Raw genomic sequence first — 21615 nt, forward strand, 5'->3', positions numbered from 1 at the left:
GAACCTGTCCTGTTAAACCGCTGTATGATCTTGGCCAGCATGCTGCAGCTCAGTTTCAGGGTCTTGGCCGGGTCTTGGCAATTGTCTTCTAGCCTAGGCCATCTTTATGTAGAGCAACACTTTTTTTTTTTCAGATCCTCACACCATTCTTTGCCAAGATGTGCATTTGTAACAGCATGTTACATGTTACACCCTGAATATGGATAGCTGGTTGTCTGCCCTTTTGCCATTTTTACAAATGGACTGGTATGGTGGCGTGGTGTCAGGCAGAAAGCCACAGGGAGAAAAGAGCAAATTTCAACTTTGCTAACATGTTACATCAACATGCAGGCAGTTTCCTCTAATGACATTTTGTCACAATGGTACTGTAAGGACCGGTGTAAGATGCAGAATGTCCTATAGGTTTTTTTTGCCAGAGTGAAAAAATGTCAGCTGTTGAGAATAAAATACAGGCTGGCATTCTTGACCTTGTCCTAAAAAGCCTGAATCTAAGAGCCCGATTTTGAAGGCATTCTAAAGACTTTGGTGCTGAATTGCAGATGGTGGGAAATCTGTTTACTGGGTCATAATGGATAATGAGCTGGCCTGCCACTAATGTAGGAAAAACACGTGGTGACAAAAGTGTCATGGATCAGAGAACAGCAAAGAACTCTGGACTAAGCAGATTGATTCATCAATCCTTAATTTTTGTTATTCACTGCTGGCAGCAGAATAACAATACTTGACGCATAGTTTTGCCAGGTTAAATATATTTTAACCAGTTACCAACCGAGCTATAGCTAAATGCCACGCTGTAGCTGAATTGCCCTTGGAGGACGTACTATGTTGTCCTCCCAGAATCGTGCACCCAGGAATATCCGTGATCACAATAAATGTCCGACAGCAGCCATTTACCACGTGATCGTGCCATCAAATGACAGAGCGATCACTTGTAAACAAGCCGGCGCCGGCCCGGCTTAGCTCTCCCCTCTCCATACTGATCGGTACAGTGTGAGGGGGAGAGATTGGGGCAGCAGCGCTGCTCTGTGCCCGTTCCTGCACTCATCCATCCATGCTCAGCCATACTCATCCATGCTCGCCCATCCCCATTCGTGCTCGCCCATCCCCATTCATGCTCGGCCATCCCTAGCACACCTAACAGTGCTCCCTGCATTTTGTGCCTCTGTATGTGACCAGGCTGTGGAAAATTCTCACATATGTGCGGTTGCCATACTCGGGAGGAGTAGCAGAATATATTTTGCGGTGTAATTTTTGCTATGTACATGCTATATGTTAGAATTATTGTATAAATGGACAACTTTGTGAAAAAAAAAAAAAATAATTCATTTTCTTTCCACATTTTCCAAAACCTTGTGGAAAAAAATGACATGTTCAAAAGACTCTATCATGCCTCATAGAATATACATTGGAGTGTTTGCTTTCCAAAATGGGGTCATTTTTGGGGCGTTTCCATTGTCCTGGTTCTCCAGGGCCTTCAAAAATGCAAAAGGTAGTCAAGAAATGATATGTTTAATTTATGCTCCTAGAACATCTGACAGTGCTCCCTGCATGTTGGGCCTCTGTATGTGGCCAGGCTGTGTAAAAGTCTCACATCTAGTAACGCCATACTCAGGAGGAGTAGTAGAATGTGTTTTTGGATGTAATTTGTGGTATGCATATGCTATTTGTAAGAAATTTTGTGAAAAAATCTTAATTTTGAAAATAATTCTGGGGAAAAAACTACAAGTTCAAAAACCCCATCATGGAATATCTACTTTCCAAAAAGGGGTCACTTGGGTCGGGGGGGGGGAGGGGTGTATTTGTACTTTCTTGGCTTGTAAGGTCCGATTCACACTGAGGCAGCACGACTGCCTCAAGCGACCTGGAAGTGACCACTGCGGCGACTTGCAAAACGACTTCTGTATAGAAGTCAATGCAAGTCGCCCCCAAAGTCGTACAGGAACCTTTTTCTAAGTCAGAGCGACTTGTGTCGTTCCGATTTAGAACGGTTCCATTGTACAGAACGGGGCGCTACTTCTCAGGCGGCTAAGTCACCTGACAAGTCGTCCCAGTGTGAACCGACCCTTAGTGTCTCAAGAAATGACAATTTTCAGTGATTGGCAGCATAGCTTGTGGACTCTCTATCTTTCACAAAGACCAAATAATATACTCGGATTTGGGTTATTTTTGCCAAAGATACATAGCAGTATAAATTTTGGACACATTTTTTGAAGAAAAATTACTAATTTGTAAAATTTTATCACGGAGATGAAGAAAAAGCATTTTTTTTTTTTTTTTTTTTTTACAGAATTTTTTTTTTTTTTTTTTTTTTTTTTCTTTTTTTTTTTTTTTCATTTATAGCACAAAAAATAAAAAAACACATTAAATGCCACCAAAAGAAAGTTCTATTTGTGTGAAAAAAAAACTACAAAAATGTCATATGGGTACAGTGTTGCATGACTGAGTGATTGTCATTCAAAATGTGAGAGCACTGAAAATTGATCTGGTTAGGAAGGGGGTTTAAAGGGATTGTAAACCTTTTTGTTTTTTCACCGTAATGCATCCTATGCATTAAGGTGAAAAAATACCTGGCAGCGACCAGCCCCCGATTTTACTTACCTGAGCTGCGGAACTTGACCCAGCAGGCACGCTCTGTCTCTCTGCCCGGGGGTTCTCGGCTCTTGATTGGATAGATTGATAGCAGTGCAGCCATTAGCTCCCACTGCTGTCAATCAAATCCAATGACCCGGGGGCTGGGCCAAGTCATACATTCGGCGGCTATGGATGCAGAAGGCTGGACTCAGGAGCGTGCCTGCAAGGTAACCCCCTCGGGAGAGCGCTTCTCCTAAGGGGTTATCTGATGTGGGAAGGAGTTGCAAGAGCCGCCGGGGGACCCCAGAAGGCAAGGTTTGGGGCAAATCTGTGCAAAACAAGCTGCACAGTGGAGGCAAGTATGACATGTTTGTTATTTTAAAAAAAACGAACCCTTACAATCACTTTAAGTGCCCAGTGATTAAACAAAAATGTATTTATTTTTCTCTTTTTGACTTCAGCTTGTAGATGCCATCATAGAGTCTGGGAAAAACGCATCAAAAGAAGAGAATAAGACTGAGCGCTGTCCACTGCTGTATCAATGGCACAAGAAGCAATATGTAGGGGCAGCACATGGACTTGCTGGTATCTACTACATGCTCATGCAGGTAAGTAATTCAGCTTTGCTTAGCAAAGTTAAAAAAGGACCTTCAGGATTTCTACCTGCAGGATTTCTTTCTGGGCATAACCCCTCCCAGCTCAGCTGCGCCTTGTTTTGTGCCATTGTCTGAAGGTGTTGCGTGCTTCCCTGTATCTCTCTGAAGCTTTTTTTTTTTTTTTTTTTTTAAGGGAGGGGGGAGACTTTCTTGGTAGGGTTGCCACCTCATCCCTTGCACGGGTTCTGTGGCTTTATTACCACCTTAACCTCTTCCCCATCGCCTACCGCAGATGTACTGCAGCAGGTCGGCTCTATTGCGAGAAACGACGTACCTGTACGTCGTTTCGTGCAATAGACACTGGGGGCGCACGCGTGTCAGTTGTCCGATTTTCGTCCACGCAATGTCGCAGTTCCGCTAAAAATAACTGATCGCCGCCATTACTAGTAAAATAATAAAAATATCCCCCTAGTTTGTAGATGCGATAACTTTTGCGCAAACCAATCAACATACACTTATTGTAATTTATTTTATTTTTTTTACCAAAAATATGTAGCAGAATACATATTGGCCTAAATTGATGAAGAAATGTGAATATATATATAAAAATTATTTTTTTTTTTCAAAATTGTCACAAATTTTTTTGTTTATAGCGCAAAAAATAAAAACTGCAGAGGTAATAAATTACCACCAAAAGAAAGCCCTATTTGTGGGGGGAAAAAAACCCCATAAATTTTATTTGGGTACAGCGCCGCATGACCACGCAATTGTTAGGTAAAGTAACGCAGTGCCGTATCACAAAAAATGGCCTGGTCATTAAGGGGGTAAAACCTTTCGGGGCTGAAGAACCTGTGTAAATTAAAATGTGTTCAGTTTTAAAGGGATGAGTTGGCAACCCCATTTCCTTGTCTGTTAGTTACATGGGGCAGAGGTTGGCTCCATCTGGATTGGCCAAACGGGACTGTACCTGGATTCGGAGCTTGGCCCTGTGGGCAGCAACCCCTGTTGTACAGCATACCTGGTGCCTGCCCTGGCAGGGTGGGCTACAGTTCCAGGGCAATTATACCCTGGATGGGTGTCAAGGCCCTGCATGGCACCCACAGTGACGGGTGAAGTTTGGGCCTGATATGGCAATGCAGTGTGGACTGGTGAGTTCCTTGGTGTACTGTGGTGCTGTGGAAGTCCCCCCCTTTGCGGTGTCCCTTGGATTTGTGGAGGCTTTGAGCAATCGTGGACAGAATGGCCCCACCGCAAAAATATTAAAGCAATATTTTCACTAAAAATACATGAAAATCATTATTAGTGGATGCAAACATTCCATCATGCATAAGGAAAACATTCCATCTTCAAGTCAAAATTCTCCCCAAACAATAATACACGTAATTCACCAACTCCCAGTTCCAAACCCCTCTCTTAGCACAAATCTCTGCACCCCCCCCAATCCCGACCCCCAAGCTCAAATCCCACCCCAATTCCCCCTCCTAGCACATCTCCCTCACCCCACAAAAATCATCCGCCTAGCACACACTTTCTTCTCAAACTTTTTATCCTAGCACAAATCTTCTCCCCCAAATACCCCCTGCCAGCATAAATCCCTCCTATTAGCCTAAATTCCACCACCACCTCCTGGCACAAAATCCCCCCCCCCATATGCCCTCTCAGCACAAATCTTCTTTCTTCAATTCCCCTCCTAGGACAAATGCCCACGAATCCCTCCTGCTAGCACAACCACCTTTTAAGTTACCCTTCCCAGCACATATATCCCCCCTCCCCCTAGGGGAGGTAATCAAACTGCATGTGTGCACAGTACTATGCGATCTACAGTAAGAGCGATCCTGTCTCATGTACTTTATAGACCAGTGCTCTTCTGACAGGAGGCAAGAGCGCAACACAGTGCATATCCTCCTGTCTTTCTTCTCTGCCTCATCTTAGCTCCAGGCTGCCGTCTCCTTGTCCTGGTCCTGAGTACAGGCAGGGGTGGGACAAGCAGCTCAGCAGTGGCTGTCCAGGCACAGCATCCAAGGGAAGGCTGGCCTGGGGGGCTGGACTGAAATCTGGGTGGGCACAACCCCCCTAAATCCGACCATGTGTGTCTCTCACCCAGCAGCTGAAAGCCGACTGGAAGGAGAGGGGGAGAAACCAGCTTTCAGTTGCTGGATGAGAGACCTAGAGGGCTTTGTTCTGTCATTCTTCATTCACTGTTCCACTGATCCTCCTATTGTCTGGGCCCCCTACATGAGGACCAGTGCCCCCCTATCGGCAGCCCTGGCGGTAGCACACTGTATTTATCTATAGGATGCTATACAAGCAATGGCAATGTATAAAAAGGGTGATCCCATACTTTGTGGGCACCATGGTTCCAATTACGTGTGTTTCTCTGACCTCACACTGACCGAATCCAGGCACAGTGTGCCTCCAGCAAGGGCCTTCCTGATTGCATACTAATTGAAAGTGATAAGGTTTGACCTCATATTATATGGTTTTAGTAAATCGAAAGGAAAATTGAACAAGAAAATTGTATGATGTATGGCCAGCTTTAGTTATCGCTGCTAGAATCTCTTCCCCTAAAGTCACTGGTTTCGGGCCTTGGTGGAAGCCAAAAATTCTTCCTAGTGCACAGTCACTTGTATGCCAGTCAGGCTCACAGGGAGAAAGTGTTTATACCACCAAAAAAGTTTGCGCACTAGTACCCCTTGGAAGAATAATTCTACCAAAAAATGAATGAGCTCTCCTGCTGTTCACCTGGCTATTTTCTATTTAAGAAATATAAGACCCAGTATGTCCTGATTATATGTGTTGGTCGGGAGATTTTCTCTGCAAGAAGCAAATTGAGAGGCTGCCCTTTGAAGGCAAGCATTTACTTGCACCATCATTAGAATCATCTATTCAGAAGGTGATTGTGGAGAAGTGCATGCACTTATACCTTAAAAAGAAGGTGAAAGTCAAACTGGTGATGCCTTCTCTTAAATCCAAGAATAGATCCTTTCGTAAGCTACCAGCCTAAGGCTCCAAGCAAAAGCCCCCATTCCAGTTCTTTAAAAAGAACTTGACCCCCAAGTCCTCTGTTTCAGGAAGCAAATCCTTTATGTGAGATAGAGATTTTCTTAGAAAAAACATCTCCTCTGTGTCGGCAGAGTTCTCACCGCTTCTATTCAGTTCCCAATCCAAACTAAGACATCCAGCCCATTCTGTAACTCAAAGGACTTAATATGCTCCTGAAGGTACAAAAATTCAGGATGGAGTCTGTGATGGACCTGTCCCAGCACCCAGCTTTAGTGCTTCCGTCAGTATACCGCTTCCTCCAGTCTGGACATAGATACCAGATATTATAGCTGACCATACAAGACTAGCCAACAAATAGTTTGTATGAAGCTGGAACCGTTTATTGAACAAATTCACACAGAATATATACCCTGCCATGTCGGTAAGCCTGATAACATTATCGTATGCAGATGAAATTGTATACAGAAATATAATAATATTTCTAATATAAGGAACAACCAACACAAAGTATACTATTTCCCTACTAGCAACTAATAGCTGACAGTGATTTAATTAACATGAGCCAATTAACTAGTCACTTAAACCAGCCTAGGTGACTCAATGTCCACCCAGACAATGTTATGATTAATTAGCTCAGGCTGGACTTCTCCTTTAATACACAGACGATAGCAGGAGACCACCAGTAACAGACTGTCTGGCTCCTACATTGAAGAACATGGAACAGAGATCAATGTGACCAGCTATTTTAATAAACGTGTATAGTTCAGAATCAAACAAACCAGGAATAGTCTTCATATATTTTTTGAGAAATATTGTTGATAAATATTACTGTCCCATGTGTGTATGCCTCATCAGACTTTTTTTTTTTCCGAAAATTCTGACGGACCTAGAAATAGAACATGTTTTAAATCTTTCCGACGGAATCAATTCCTATCGGGAAAACCGTTCATCTGTAAGCTGTTCCGACAGACCAAAAACAAAGCATGGGCAGCTATTGGCTACTGGCTATTGAACTTCCTTTTTCTAGTCCCGTCGTACGTGCTGTACGTCACCGCGTTCTAGGCGATCGGACTTTGATGTGATCTTGTGTACACAAGACAGTTTTAGCAGAATTCCGTATGAAAAACCTTCATAGTTTATTCCGACGGGAAAATCGGTTGTGTGTACAGGGCATTCGAGTTCTTGGATCTGCCAGTGCATCTGACTTCTAATACCAGATCGGCTCTTGAATGGTGGATATGAATGCAGATGCTGGATACCAAAAAATTCTCATCTATGAATGATGATATGCAAGATCTTGACAACAGAGGCCAGCCTGTCAGGCTGCAGTGTAGTTCTAAGGAATTTGCGAGTTCAGGGAAGGTGGCCATTGGCGGCCAGTCACATGCTGGAACTATGGGCGAGGCTAGCTCTCATACACTGGTCCGTCTGCCTTCAGGAGTCTCTATTACAGAGCACAGTCAAACCGTGTCAAGGCGGGGGACAAGAAGTCTGCCAGGAAAAGGGAACCTCATCTTGTCCTGGGCAAAACTTTGTTCAAGCCCTCTCCACCGTAAACATTCCAAGCGTAGGAAATTGGCAGCCAAATTTTCTCAGTCATCATCAGCAGCTGAATCTGTGAAAATGGGCTCTTCACCTGGAGGTGCCGCACAGATTTGTCTGCGCTGAGTGATGCTAGGTTTATGCCTGGATAATATGGTTCCTTAGGTTCGTTTTTTACTGATCTAGACCTTACCTTCACTCCAAGTCCTTCTTCACGGGTTATGCAGGATGCAGGTGGAGGGCATTCTGGTCTGATCACATACACTTGACCAGGATAAATGTGGTATGCAGACGTTGTAAATATCTTGACAGATGAGCCGTGGACTCTTCCAGATTGGCCAGACTTGCTATTGCAGGGTCTATTCTTCCATCCTGCAACTCTCATATTCTATCATTCCTACCCTCCTCAGGGCTTGAAAGTTGACCTCCAGGAAAGTGTGACGCTCAGAAGTTTCTTTCCGACAGCCTAGTGGGGGAGATGTCGGACTTTGAATGCCATCATAGGAAGAATCTCAGCCTTGGCTGTGCATTTTCAGAGGCCTGTTGCATCTCAGGCCTTTGTTAAAGCCTTTGTGCTGAGTGTCACGCGGATTGTTCCTCCTGTATGGCATTACTGTGGCTGTTTCTTGGAGACCTTATATTGGCCAGTGTCCATTCACCTGAAGGTGTCAGCATTAACCCAAGTAGTCATGAATATAAACTAGTATGTAGTCCAAGAAAAGGACTTCACAGGTAAACCAAAATCCATTTTTTTTCTTTTGTCTGGTTTTCACACCGTAACCGAAGCCAAACAATACAGTATGTGAATACACAAAATTGCCAATTGTACACCTAATGTGGCCATAGGTGCTTGTCAGGTTTCTGCACACTTTACAATGTACCAGATCAGGCTTGGTTTCTAAGAAGGAATAGTCATTTTATTGCATGCTTGTGGAAGAAATATACCAGGATATTACCAGCACTTTAAATGAACACTGAATTCTTCACATTCTTTACTGCTTAGAATGTGCAAACAATGATTTTGAAACGGTCACTCAGAGACCTATACAAATTCACGAGTTAAGTGCAAATTGTGTTTCCAGCCCTTACTATTATGAATGTATGTATGTATGTACATATATACTGTATATGTTTTTTTTTTCTACAGCCCCTGGCAAAAGTAGAACAAGATACACTTACAGAACTTGTGAAGCCATGCATCGATTATGTCCGTCACAAGAAGTTTAGGTCGGGTAATTATCCTTCATCATTAAGCAATGAGACCGATCGGCTGGTGCACTGGTGCCATGGAGCTCCTGGAGTTATACACATGCTCATTCAGGCCCATAAGGTGAGTTCACATTTAATGGATAAGAAAAGGTATCAGTGGTTTGTGATCAAACCACTTATTTCTAAAATCTCAGGGCTGGAGTATATGTGTGTGTGTGTGTGTGTGTGTGTATATGATATATATATATATATATACACACACACTGTATATTATTTATAAAATCTGCCAGTAGTAACTTTAACTGGCGACAGAATAAAATCAAATCCATAGATGGTGTAAGCAAGTAAAATGCATAAAATAATTTTTAACAATTTGTATTAATATCACTAAAATTATCCTTTGGACACTTCTGTATCAGTTTCAGACTTGCAGCTCTGCATTGGTAGGGGAGCACATTATATACTACAAAACAAAATGACATTGGCATAGTGTAGAACTTTGTTTTAATAGTAAAACCTAAAGTAGGACTTGGGGGGGCTGGTTTGCTAATGACCATAAAATACATACATTCTGGAGCTCCTGGCCCATGTTACTCCACATGAAAGCATAACATCTTGTTTTTAGTACTTTGAGCAAGTGCTGTAAGAAGAAACCACAGGGCACCAGCAGTCACAAAAGAGCATAGTCACCTTTTTCCACTGGTGTGGAAAGAGTAGAGCCTCCGGTCCTTCCCTTTTGCTATGACGCCTGCATGTGAGGACTCCGAAGCTTTTTGGTCTCAAACTACCTAGAGCAGAGTTTCCCAACCTTTTTTCAGTTGTGGCACCTTTTAAAAGTATATTAAAATATCTTGAGGCACCCCAGTCTGAAAAAACATAAACGTTACTTATCAATAGAAAATCGGAGCCTGGAACAATGCACACAACTGCATTGATGAAATAACCTTAACCACTACAATACAGGGCACTTTCACCCCCTTCCTTCCCAGCCCAATTTTCAGCTTTCAGCGCTCTAGCGCTTTCAGTGACAATTGCGCGGTCATGCTACACTGTACCCAAATGAAATTGTTATCATTTTGTTCGCACAAATAGAGCTTTATTTTGGTGTTATTTATTCACGACTCCGTTTTTTTTTTTTTTTGCGATATAAGCGCAAAAATAGCGGAAATTTGGAAAAAAAACAATATTTTCTTTTTTCTATTTGAAAAGAAATCCAATAAAATCTAATTTTGTCATAAATTTAAGCCAAAATGTATTCTGCTACATGTTTTTGGTAAAAAAAAATCCGTTAAGTGTATAATAATTGGTTTGTGTGATCACGGACATATGTACGCAAATGATCATGTACATATGTGTGCAGGTGATCACGTACATATGTGTGCAGATAATCATTGGGACATGTGATTTTAGTGGGACATATGTGGGGGACATGTTTTTATTATTAGGGACAGGTGTTTTTATTATTTGGGGACATGTGTGTTTTGGGGACATATGTGGGGACTGTGTTTGTACTGTGTGGTGTGTTGTGTGTTTACACTACACTGATGATCAGTGAGTAAAAAGCTGTAAAAAGAAGCCCATACTCACTGATCATCAGCCGGCTGCAGCGTTCTGCTCTCCTCTCCTCAGCGGTGACTTCCGTGTGAGGAGAGGAGAGCCGATTGCCTAGCAACCGGCTGTTTGTTTACATCACATGACGGCCGTGATTGGACACGGCCGTCATGTGATCAGGAGGGCCAATCACAGAGCCCTCCTGCCGATCTGAGATGTGCCGTGTCCGGGTGACACGAGCACATCGGGATTGCGCCGCTGCGCGGGCGCGATCCCGCTACTCCTGAATGACGTTCCTGAACGTCCTATCAGGAGTAGACGGCTCCCACCCGGCCGTATATATGCATTGGCCGGGTGGGAAGTGGTTAACATCAGATGCCCCCCCAAAGATTCCCCTCATCATATCAGAATCCTCCCTTCACCACAGAGGTCATCATCACATCAAAGTCCCCTGAGAGCCCCTCTTCACATTAGTGTCTCCCCTTCACAACAAAGTCCCCTATCACCAAGGTGTCCTCCCATCACCAAGTCTTGTCATCCATCTCTGATCCAGGGCAAACTGGGTCTAGTGCTCTCAGCACCCCAAGAGAACTCATATAGCACCCGAGGGTGCCGTGGCACCATGGTTGAGAATCATTGGCCTAGAGGACCAAAACAAGAGAAACATTGGCTTGAGGGGTATCCAAGAGGCTACATGCCAGATGACCTATTCCCAACTGTTTAGGGCATCTTCAATACATTGCTGGATGACTTTTGTCACAGACAACCCTAATCACCCTAAAACAAGAGCTGTACTCTGCTGAATTCACTTCTTCACATAGGAGGCAATTCCTCTTAAAGCGACAGAAAAGGAGGTTGTTTACTTTGATGGGATGCAGATCGGTCTACCCAGATATGTCCAAAAGAACCTTGGCCAAATGGCATGCATGGCAGCCCCTGATGGAGGCCGGAGGATCCCTATTGCGGGGGATACTTGTTTCATGTTCTTGTATGGAAGAACGGCCAAGCATTTATCTTGCATACCCCCAAAGATTTGCATGATTTTCTGAGGAATCTAGACCTGCAGCTACTGGAGCTGGAACCCAGTGGTTCCTTCCTTCACCACAGTTTTAATGTTGGAATTCCTGGCAACAAACACACTTGCCAGATCTTTGGGTATCTGATGCACAGCTTGAGCAACCTTTTGAGGAAATTAACTGCCTGCTGTCCCTTTGTCAACTTGCTTGTACTGGTTGTTTCATACTGAGATATGTCTGGCTCCTATTCTCCACCTATTGAACCTCCAATAGCTTGTTTTTGGTATTCCTGAAACCTTGCTCAGCCTCATTTGGTTTCATCATTTGGTCTGATAGGTAGGTCTCTGAGCCTGAGAGGCGCCCATTTCCCGCAACTCACTAGCCAGTGCACTCCCCTTGAGTCTCTACCTGTTGTGTGGAGATTCTGATGGCCTGCACATTTTCCAGGCTGTTAGGGAAGAAGGAGCTCCCTTACAGGTGGTTCCTACTTAGTATCCCGGCACTGGCTAACAGCATCCATTCCCTTTCTAGAATCAGAGTGGCTACATTGTCCTCTTTTCTGTTACTGCAGCTGTACCCCCGGGCAGTGACACACACAAACTGACACTATTTATTAATCCCAGCCAACCATATGCAATGACACTCGGATCATATCTGACTAGACCCTGTCCTGACCACCAAAGGAGTTGCCAATTGTGTGATGGCCTCCCCAGGCATGCTTCTTCTGTGCTCGCTGAGCATTGCTTCATTGAGATGCCCTATAGTCCTTATGCTATCTTTACCTATAATACTTGCTCGAATGTATAGACAGTGGGGGTGGGGGGGGGGGGCTACATGAGAGAAAATTAGGATGCATGCAGTTGGTGGAGCATAGAGAACCAGCATCTAAATGTGCATGTTGTAGCCCACATGGCAAACTAGCCACCCACACTTCCTTGATGGACCCTCAATTTGTTTGATAATGGCTTGGGGTGATGACAGCTCCCTTTTGCCTGGCGCTTCCCTAATGTGGCTCCATCTTTGAATCTTATAGCATGTCATGGATAAATCTCTTCCAGCCATCATGACAACCATTCAGTTTGGCTCCCTCAATGTGTCTAAATTGAATGCCCCACAAAAATTATCCAAGGTGCATAAACAGCACATCCTACAACTCTTCACAAGTTGATCATTCAGTCATATCAAAAAAAGTACAGTAACAAATGTAGCAGACCCCCCTGACGTGCTCCCTTCATGCCTAAAGTTCAGTGTCGGGCTCATAGCTCAGACATTTGAGCTATGTGCTGAAAGGTGTGCCAAGGTGCTGAAAGAGATACTTCAAAGATGTCACTTCGCCAACTAGACCTTAGGTAGGGAATGCTTTACAAACTACATTTACAGCTGAGGAGTTCCTTATTGTGATCTTTGCCTTTCCTTTGGCAAGATCCCTGGGCCCAATGGCTATTTGGGAACCCAAAAGGATTGAATGCTTGTAGCGGCTGGAAAGGAGTAAAGTGGTGCAGGTTCAAGACACAGCCTGCACAAAAGTATGTTTTGATGGGTTTCTGTCACAGGACTGGAGTTTTCTTTTTTTTTAAATATAAGTGGTGGAAGGTGGAGGAGCGTAACGTCTTGACATCCACCAGCTCTGTGATGTCGTCACGGAGGAGTGGAAGAGGACTCCTCCAGTGGCAACCTGTGAAGCTCTGGTAAACTCCATGCCCAAGAGGGTTAAGGCAGTGCTGGAAAATAATGGTGGCCACACAAAATATTGACACTTGGGCCTAATTTGGACATTTTCACTTAGGGGTGTACTCACTTTTGTTGCCAGCGGCTTAGACATTAGTGTGTGTGTATGTATGTATGTTATATAAATTTTTCTTTCTTTCACTCATGTTTAGTGTTTGGCTGAAGCCATTTATTATCAGTCTACTGTGTTTACTCATTTTAAATCATAATCGCAACAGAAACTCCCCAAATAACCCTGATCAAAAGTTTACATACCCCAGTTCTTAATACCGTGTTTTGACCCCTTTAACATCAATGACTGCTTGAAGTCTTTTGTGGTATTTGTGGACGAGGCTCTTTATCTTCTCAGATGGTAAAGCTGCCCACTCCTCTTAGCAAAAAGCCTCCAGTTCCTGTAAATTCTTGGGTTGTCTTGCATGAACTGCACGTTTGAGATCTCCCCAGAGTGGCTCAATGATATTGAGGACAGAAGACTGAAATGGCCACTCCAGAACCTTCACTTTATTCTGCTGTAGCCAATGACCGGTCGAATTGGCCTTTTGTTTTGGATCCTTGTCATGTTGGAATGTCCAAGTGCGACCCATGCGCAGCTTCCTGGCTGATGAATGCAAATGTTCCTCCAGTATTTTTATGATAACCTACTGCATTCATCTTGCCATCAATTTTGGCCAAATTTCCTGTGCCTTTGTATCTCAGGCATCCCCAAAACATCAGCAATCCACCTTTGTGTTTCGCAGTAGGAATGGTGTACCTTTCATCATGGTCCTTGTAGACTCCTCTCCAAATGTAGTGTTTATGGTATCAGAGAAGGGGACAGAAAATGGAGATATAGTAAGGTACAAGGAAATATACAACAAAAGAGAGTGAGGGGGATCAAATTATCCCTCCCCTCTCCCCCCCAAAAAAACGAACACATTATTTTTAAAAGTACTTCATTGTCCATTATTTACTACTTGTGTCACTGACCTTGAAGAAGCAAATCCATGAAACATTAGAACACCTGCTTTGACTATTCATTCCATACCTTTGAACCCTTTTGCATAGCAGTTAATGTACCTTGCTCTACACTTGACACAGTATATATGCGTAGACTAACGCAGCAGCAGTTTGGAGAGCCCCTTAAAAAAAAGCCCTTTTACAGAAGTCCTATGGTGATGGTGCACAAGATGTATACCTATAAAACAAGTCAGCAATTTTCTGATTGTTTGTCTCTCTCTTTTTTTTCCATGTAATGAGAAAAAATGTATTGTGTCAAATAAGAAACCCACTTTAATAATACAATGAAGTCCTTAATCTTGCTCAAGGATTTTTCTAAGATCTAGTATCATAGAGCAGATAATGTTAATTGGCTGCTATGTAGCAAAACAAACCCTTGTGTATCTTTTAGCTAACAATGTTAATGCAGATATTTCTGTACCGTGCCTAACAAATCCTGTTCGAGAATTTAACACCGTTGCCAACAGGTTTCCCACTGCTTGGCACATCTCTTATTGGATTGACAGCCGTGCAGCGCTCTGCGACCCAGATTTAGTTCATTAGCTGCCGCCGTGAAGACTGTAATTATCTTCGCATACTCTGCCGCTTGTTTCTGTGCGGAAAGCAATTAAATCACATTATACAAATGCATGTTTGTGCATGAAATTGATCAGCGCGCTGTCTGGTCTCTTTAAGATTGTCTACGAGGCACCTCTGGCACTTATAAAGCAAGGTGCGCCCCATTATATAATTAACATAATAGTTTATTTCTAGCTGCCAGACATATAGACCGGAGTCAACTTAAACATCAGGATTTGTGTCCCTGGAATGACCCATTATGCTAAATGTAGAGTTCCAAATGAGAATATGAAATCTGGAGCTACAAGAAGTGTAGGAAATCATACCTTGTTATCTTTTATTTTTCTTAATTTTTTTTTTTAGGTCGCCTGCAGATGTTTTAATTTTTAATTTGCTTATGGAACCTCTCATACACTATCTGTAAATACCAAATTTAGAACTTCTCATAAATGTATCATGGCAACAGAAAAAATATGTGATCGATACCAGCATAGTAAAACTTCCTAATGACCTAATCGTTAATGGTAGCATCATAGATGTGCTTTAGTTTGCTAGATTCTGTAAAGTCTAAAGGGTATTAATAAAATCAGCACAAGGGCTATTGTTTACAGGCAATGATCAGTGGCTGCATATTTCTATGTTGCCACAATCTTCTGGTGCCATAGGGGTTAATAAAACCAAGGGACTTGTCATATGCACTCCTCAAGCATGCTGACTATATCTGCCCTTGCTTTCCAGCTCCTCCATACATAGAAGCTGTACTATAGCTTCTAAGAAAGAAGGAGGCAGACTGTTCATTATTCCACTAATCCTCCATTCATGGATCACATTTAATTCATGTAAGCTATAGTGTAACTTCCTATAATTGTAGGAGGGGGGAAGCAGAAAAAGTATAATCAGCACTTTTGAGTGCATATACTAGGTCCCCTGGCTCTATTAATGCCCGCAGCATTGGAAGATTACAGTGGTAGGAAAAGGATGGTATTGGAGAAGCCAATTTCTAGTTATCTCTTATTATATAAAAATAGGGGGCCTAATTCTGAATTCAAGAATTCAAGAATGTGTGTGAAATCTTATGTGACAATGCGGTCACCTGAGACCAAGAGTTCTTAAACAGGTACCCACATAGATCTTGGCTGTATGGTAACCAAATAATGGGACTGGTTCTCTGAAGAATTAAAAGAAGGGTTCTCTGTAATATCGAACCTGAAATCGAAGTGAAATTGATACATCTCATGCCATTCGAGTAGCATCGTCGATTAAGTGTACCTCGATTACATGTTTCTCAATTGCAGGGAAGAATAATAGCAAAAATATCATCAGTTCTAGGTAGCTTGTGCATTTGTAATTTGCCATTTAAAAAAAATAAAATAAATGAATGAATACACCAATAATAAATATAATCCTGATTTATTTCTTGTTCATTCCTGCTGCTTACATTATTTGCACCGGAAAAAAAAAAATGGATCATCCTAATGAAGTCTCTCCCACTCCCAGCATGTCTGTTTTTTGCTAGTGTCCTAAAAATAAATATATATATATATATATATATATATATATATATATATATATATATATATATATATATATATATATATATACACGTGTGTGTGTGTATATGTATGTGTGTGTATGTATATATATATATATATATATATATATATATATATATATGTGTGTGTATATATGTGAGTCTGTGTATATATAGTGTGTATGTATATATGTATGTGTGTGTGTGTGTGTGTGTGTGTGTGTGTATATATATATATATATATATATATATGTGTATATGTATATGTATATGTGTATGTGTGTGTGTGTGTGTGTGTGTGTGTGTTTTTCTATTTACTAAGTGGATGGTCGGCTTTGGGTGTGAGGTTAGGCAGCTCCTTGAGCCACAGGCAGTTCATAGTTGTATGATGGACCTGTAAGTGTTTTGTTTGCCATGTTGCCCACCCCTCAGTTGAACTGCTTATGGGACATGCTAATTGTCTTTGAATCCCTCAATGAATAAGAAAGAAAACGGGATTTATGGACCCAGTAAAAATCCTTTTCTTGGAAGTTCATTGAGAACACAGGTCTCACTCCTCTGTGTTATAAGTCTTGCTTCAGCATTGGTTGTTACACAACTAAGGCATGCTGCGAGCGAGAGGGTTCTTTTTTTTTTGTTTGCCATTGTCCAAATCCTCTTGTAGGAAGCCGTATAAGCCAATTATCTTTTGAATCTTGTGCCCCCTCAACAAGATAAGGATTTTATGGTGCGTACAAAAAGAAATGTTTTCTGTTAGTTGCTCTGTCACTATCCATATCTAAAGTAAATCCAAGCAATTGACATCATCTGAGGCCATGCTGGTACCTAATATGGCTGATGAACCTTAATGATCTGGCGAAGAGGGCGTGGGGATATATTGGGTGATCTCCAGGCAATATGTAATTGTAAAAAGTTTAATGACCCCTGCCTAACGCCATGTAATATAGAAAAGTAAACACTCAGATTTTATTATCGTTGTATTATTTAATATTTTTTTATCATAAAAACGAAACTTTGTCAGAGGAGAGGTGGACATGTACTTACCACAATACCAGCATATGTGATCGTCACAGAGATGCCTGGTTTTCTTGGTATTTTGGATTTATCCCCTCTTAAATAGTCTTAAATAGATCCTGGGATTCACATCGTTCGGAGTATATTGCTGTACACCAGATATTTATTTTACCTTTTATAGGTCCAGACTATATCCTATTGGCCAATAGGCAAAACATCCAAGACAGATCCTATATTCCTCTCCTTGATGATTTATGATATTTAGTAAGAAACTCTGTATATAATACACTTGCAATCTGTGTATGGTCCTGAAGAAGCAGGGGATCCTGTGTAACACGTAAACCAGTTACAAGTACATGTATCCATCAGATTTACATATCTTTGTAGTGATTGCAAAGTTTCTCTATGCATATCTATGTTTTTAATATTGTGTTTATGATAATGTTTTATGTGTAATAACATTTATATAGATTTTTATTTTGGTTCTGTTCTCATTTGGCATATTTAAAGTGCGACTACTCTTCAGTTTCAAAAATACCATATTCAGTTATGGGATTGATGCCAGTGTGAACTTGAGATTGGATTTTATGACATGTCCTCTACCTTTATAACTTTTTAGCTGTGATAACCTGTCAACCACACTACAGCTCACCCCTTTACTCTTTTTCCTCTTGAATAGAGAAAGATACATTGGGCCTTTTTCTGCTTGCCAGAGGAGAAACGTGTAAAAGTAATATAAATAGAATTAAGATCAAGCAACAAGATCCGGGTTGTTCTAGGTCAGGGTCAGTATTTTATGTATAAAATTAGAATAAAAACAAGAAAAAATAAGGCTCCATGCACACTAGCATTTTTTAACCACTTCAATACCATAGTCATATGACGTCCGCAGGTGGGATCTCCCATCCTGGGCGGGCGTCATAAGACGTCCTCAGTATCTCGCCGCTCCTGCTCTGAGGGCCCTCAGAGCGGCGATCGTGGACGAAGCGTGTCCCTCGGACACAGCCCATCCCTGATCCGGGTAAAGAGCCAATAACAAATGGCTCTTTACCATGTGACCGGCTGTGTCCAATCACAGCCGGTCACGTGCACGGTGCTCGTGCACGCCCCTAGGGCGTGCACAGAGCGGCGACCGGTGGATTCAGCTTGTCACCCTGACACAGCCCAACCCCGATCGCAGTAAAGAGCCAATTAAATTGGCTCTTTACCACGTGACCGGCTGTGTCCAATCACAGCTGGTCACAGAATGTAAACAAACCGCCGTAACGGGATGTTACTGGGTTCTCCTCCTCACACATCGATTGTGTGTGTAAGGAGATTGTTGTAACGCATAGCTTACAGTACACAACAAAACACATTGATCCCCCCCCCCCCAATAAAGAGTACCTGTCACCACCCATCAGAGTACCTGTCATCACAAATCAAGTACCTGAGTACCTGTCACAGCCCATCTGAGTACCCAAGTACCTGTCACAGCCCATCTGGGTATCCGAGTACCTGTCACAGCCCATCGGAGTACCTGTCACAGTGCACCTGAGTACCCGGGTACCTGTCACAGTGCATCTGAGTACACGAGTACCTGAATACCAGTCACCAGCCCATTAGAGTACCCGAATACCTGTCACCAGGCCATCGGCGCACCTGAGTACCTGTCACCGGGCCATCGGAGCGCCCGAAATATCTTATAAATTGTCAAATTTGTGTAAAAAAATAAAAAAAATAAATAAAAAGATTTTCATTTTCTTTCCACATTTTCTGAAGACTTGTGCAAATAAAATCAACCGTTCAAAAGACTCATTATGCCTCATAGATTATACGTTGGGGTGTTAGCTTTCCAAAATGGGGTCATTTTGTGGATAATTCCACTGTCCTGGTGCTCTAGGGCCTTCAAAATGTAATAGGTCGTTAGGAAATTATAGGTGTCATTTATGCTCCTAGAACCCCTGATGGTGCTCCCTGCATGCTGGGCTTCCGTATGTGGCCAGGCCGTGTAAAAGCCACACACATGTGGTATCTTGTGGTATTGCCATACTCGGGAGGAGTAGCAGAATGTATTTTGAGGTGTCATTTTTTGCTATGTACATGCTTTGAATTAGAAATATCTTATAAACTGACCACTTTTTGTAAAAAAAAAAAAAAAATATGTTTTTAATTTTCTTTCTACATTTTCCAAAGACTTTTGGAAAAAAATGAACCATTCAAAAGACTCATTATGCCTCATAGAATAGATATTGGGATGGCTGCTTTCCAAAATGGGGTCATTTTGTGGGTAATTCCACTGTCCTGGGGCTCCAGGGCCTTCACAAATGGAATAGGTGGTTAGGAAATTAGAGGTGTAATGTTATCCTCCTAGAACCTGACGGTGCTCCCTGCATGTTGGATCTCTCTGTGTGGCCAGCCTGTGTAAAAGTCACACATATGTGGTATCGCCATACTCGGGAGGAGTAGCAGAATGTATTTTGGGGTGTAATTGGAAGTATGCATATGCTGTGTGTGAGAGATGACTTGTTGTTATGACAATTTTGTGAAAAAATAAAAATAAAATAAATTCTTAATTTTCCTAAGAATTGTGGGAAAAAATTACAACAAAAAACTCACCATGCCTCTTGCTAAATACCTTGGACTGTCTATTTTTCAAAAAGCGGTCAGTGTGTAGACTCTATAATTTTTACAGAGACTAAATAATATCCACAAATTTGGGTTATTTTTACCAAACAGATGCAGCCGTATACATTTTGGCCCAAATTTATGAACAAAAATGACTTTTTTGCTACATTTTATCATAGAAACTAAAAAAAGTGTTGTTTTTTTTCAAAATTTTCGCTCTTTTTTTTCACTTATGTCACAAAAATTAAAAAACCCAGTGGTGATTAAATACCACCAAAAGAAAGCTCTATTTGTATGAAAAAAATAACAATTTTGTTTGGGTACAGTGTTGCATGACTGAGTAATTGGCATTCAAAATGTGAGAGCGCTGAAAGCTAGAAATTGGTCTGGGAAGGAAGGGTGTATAAATGTCCTGTATTGAAGTGGTTAAATGCATACTGTTGTTTCTGGGTCCTACTACGAGTACACACAAATTACATGCACGTATGGTGGATTCGCTATGATCATCAAGAGTAGGAGGATTTATTTTGGGTTGTTCTTTGGAAAGTTATGGTAACGGCAAGAAATATCCAGCTAAATAAAAAATAAAATAAAAAATATATATATATTATATAATTTTACTATTTTAGGCCAGTTTTCCTTTTAATGATCCAAAAATAATTAGATATCCATTGCTATTTATGAAATGAAAGCCTCATTTGTCCTGAAAATAGTAATAATTCACCTGGATGCACTAGGTAATTTGCGACGATATATACATTTTTACTAACGCATGTCAAAATGGAAAAACTGGTTTTAGGTCCATCATGAAGAGGTTAATATGATGTTGTTCACCGTAATATGTAGCATTTGCGTAATCCTGCAATCGGTGGGGTTGTAAGTTCTTCGGCTACCAGCTTGCTAGTGGCTTCAGATGCTCTGGCAAGCAGAAGGTACTCTTTATACAGCTTTGCATGTAGCTGTAATCCAGTTAGCAGGCCTAGCGCAATCATTAGTTCTCCAGACACCCGCTCTCTAGTGGCTTATTAAGCTCTGCTGCCTTACCGTCACCAGGAGAGTAAGATAAATCGCCTGAAGCTTGCTAGATATATAGATCACAGGGTAAATTACAGTGCTTTTGTATTAAGGGTCAACCAATATCATTTTTTCAGTGCCGATACCGATTTTTTTTTGGCTGCCTTTAAGGCTGATATCAGGTGCTGATATTCTATAGATTTGACTTTTTTTTTTTACATGTAAACATCCCTTGTGACAGTAATAGGCACATGACAGGTCCTCTTTATGGAGGGATCTGGGATCTGTAAGACCCCAAACCATTCCACTGCACTTAAAAGTATTCAAAATGCCAAGATCTGCGTTTTTGAATACTTTCTATCTCTTAAAACTGGCGCCTTTAGGATGAGAGTAATCCGGAAGGGATGTGATAACTTTGCTTCCGGGTTACTAGATCAGAGACCTGAGCAAAGCAATCGGCTTTGTTTTGGGTCTCTGGCCAGCCGGCGGACATGCTGGCAGTGGGATGGGAGACCCAGGCTGAGCGGCGGAAGGCGACAGGAGGAGGGTCTCTTCCCGTTGCTTGTAATAATGGCCAAATGACCGCTTAGTGGTTATTACAAGAATGCTGACCGTCCGTTCTAAAGAATGCAGCTGCAGGCATCACCCCGGTACAACCCCTTGAAGCAATATCGGTAAG

General features: G+C 41.9%; 1 protein-coding gene across 1 annotated transcript in view; it reads left to right on the forward strand.

Annotated features, from left to right (window-relative positions):
* Positions 1–21615, forward strand: part of LANCL2 (LanC like glutathione S-transferase 2) — a 76456-nt gene that overhangs the window by 41698 nt on the left and 13143 nt on the right. The window contains exons 5-6 of the mRNA XM_077491607.1: positions 3033–3179; positions 8860–9042. Coding sequence (XP_077347733.1) covers positions 3033–3179; positions 8860–9042 — 330 coding nt within the window. The remainder of the gene's footprint in view (positions 1–3032; positions 3180–8859; positions 9043–21615) is intronic.

The sequence above is a fragment of the Lithobates pipiens genome, unplaced genomic scaffold (genome assembly GCF_037356315.1).
Source record: "Lithobates pipiens isolate NorthernLeopardFrog02 unplaced genomic scaffold, aLitPip1_a1.2 Scaffold_19, whole genome shotgun sequence".
Taxonomy (NCBI): domain Eukaryota; kingdom Metazoa; phylum Chordata; class Amphibia; order Anura; family Ranidae; genus Lithobates; species Lithobates pipiens.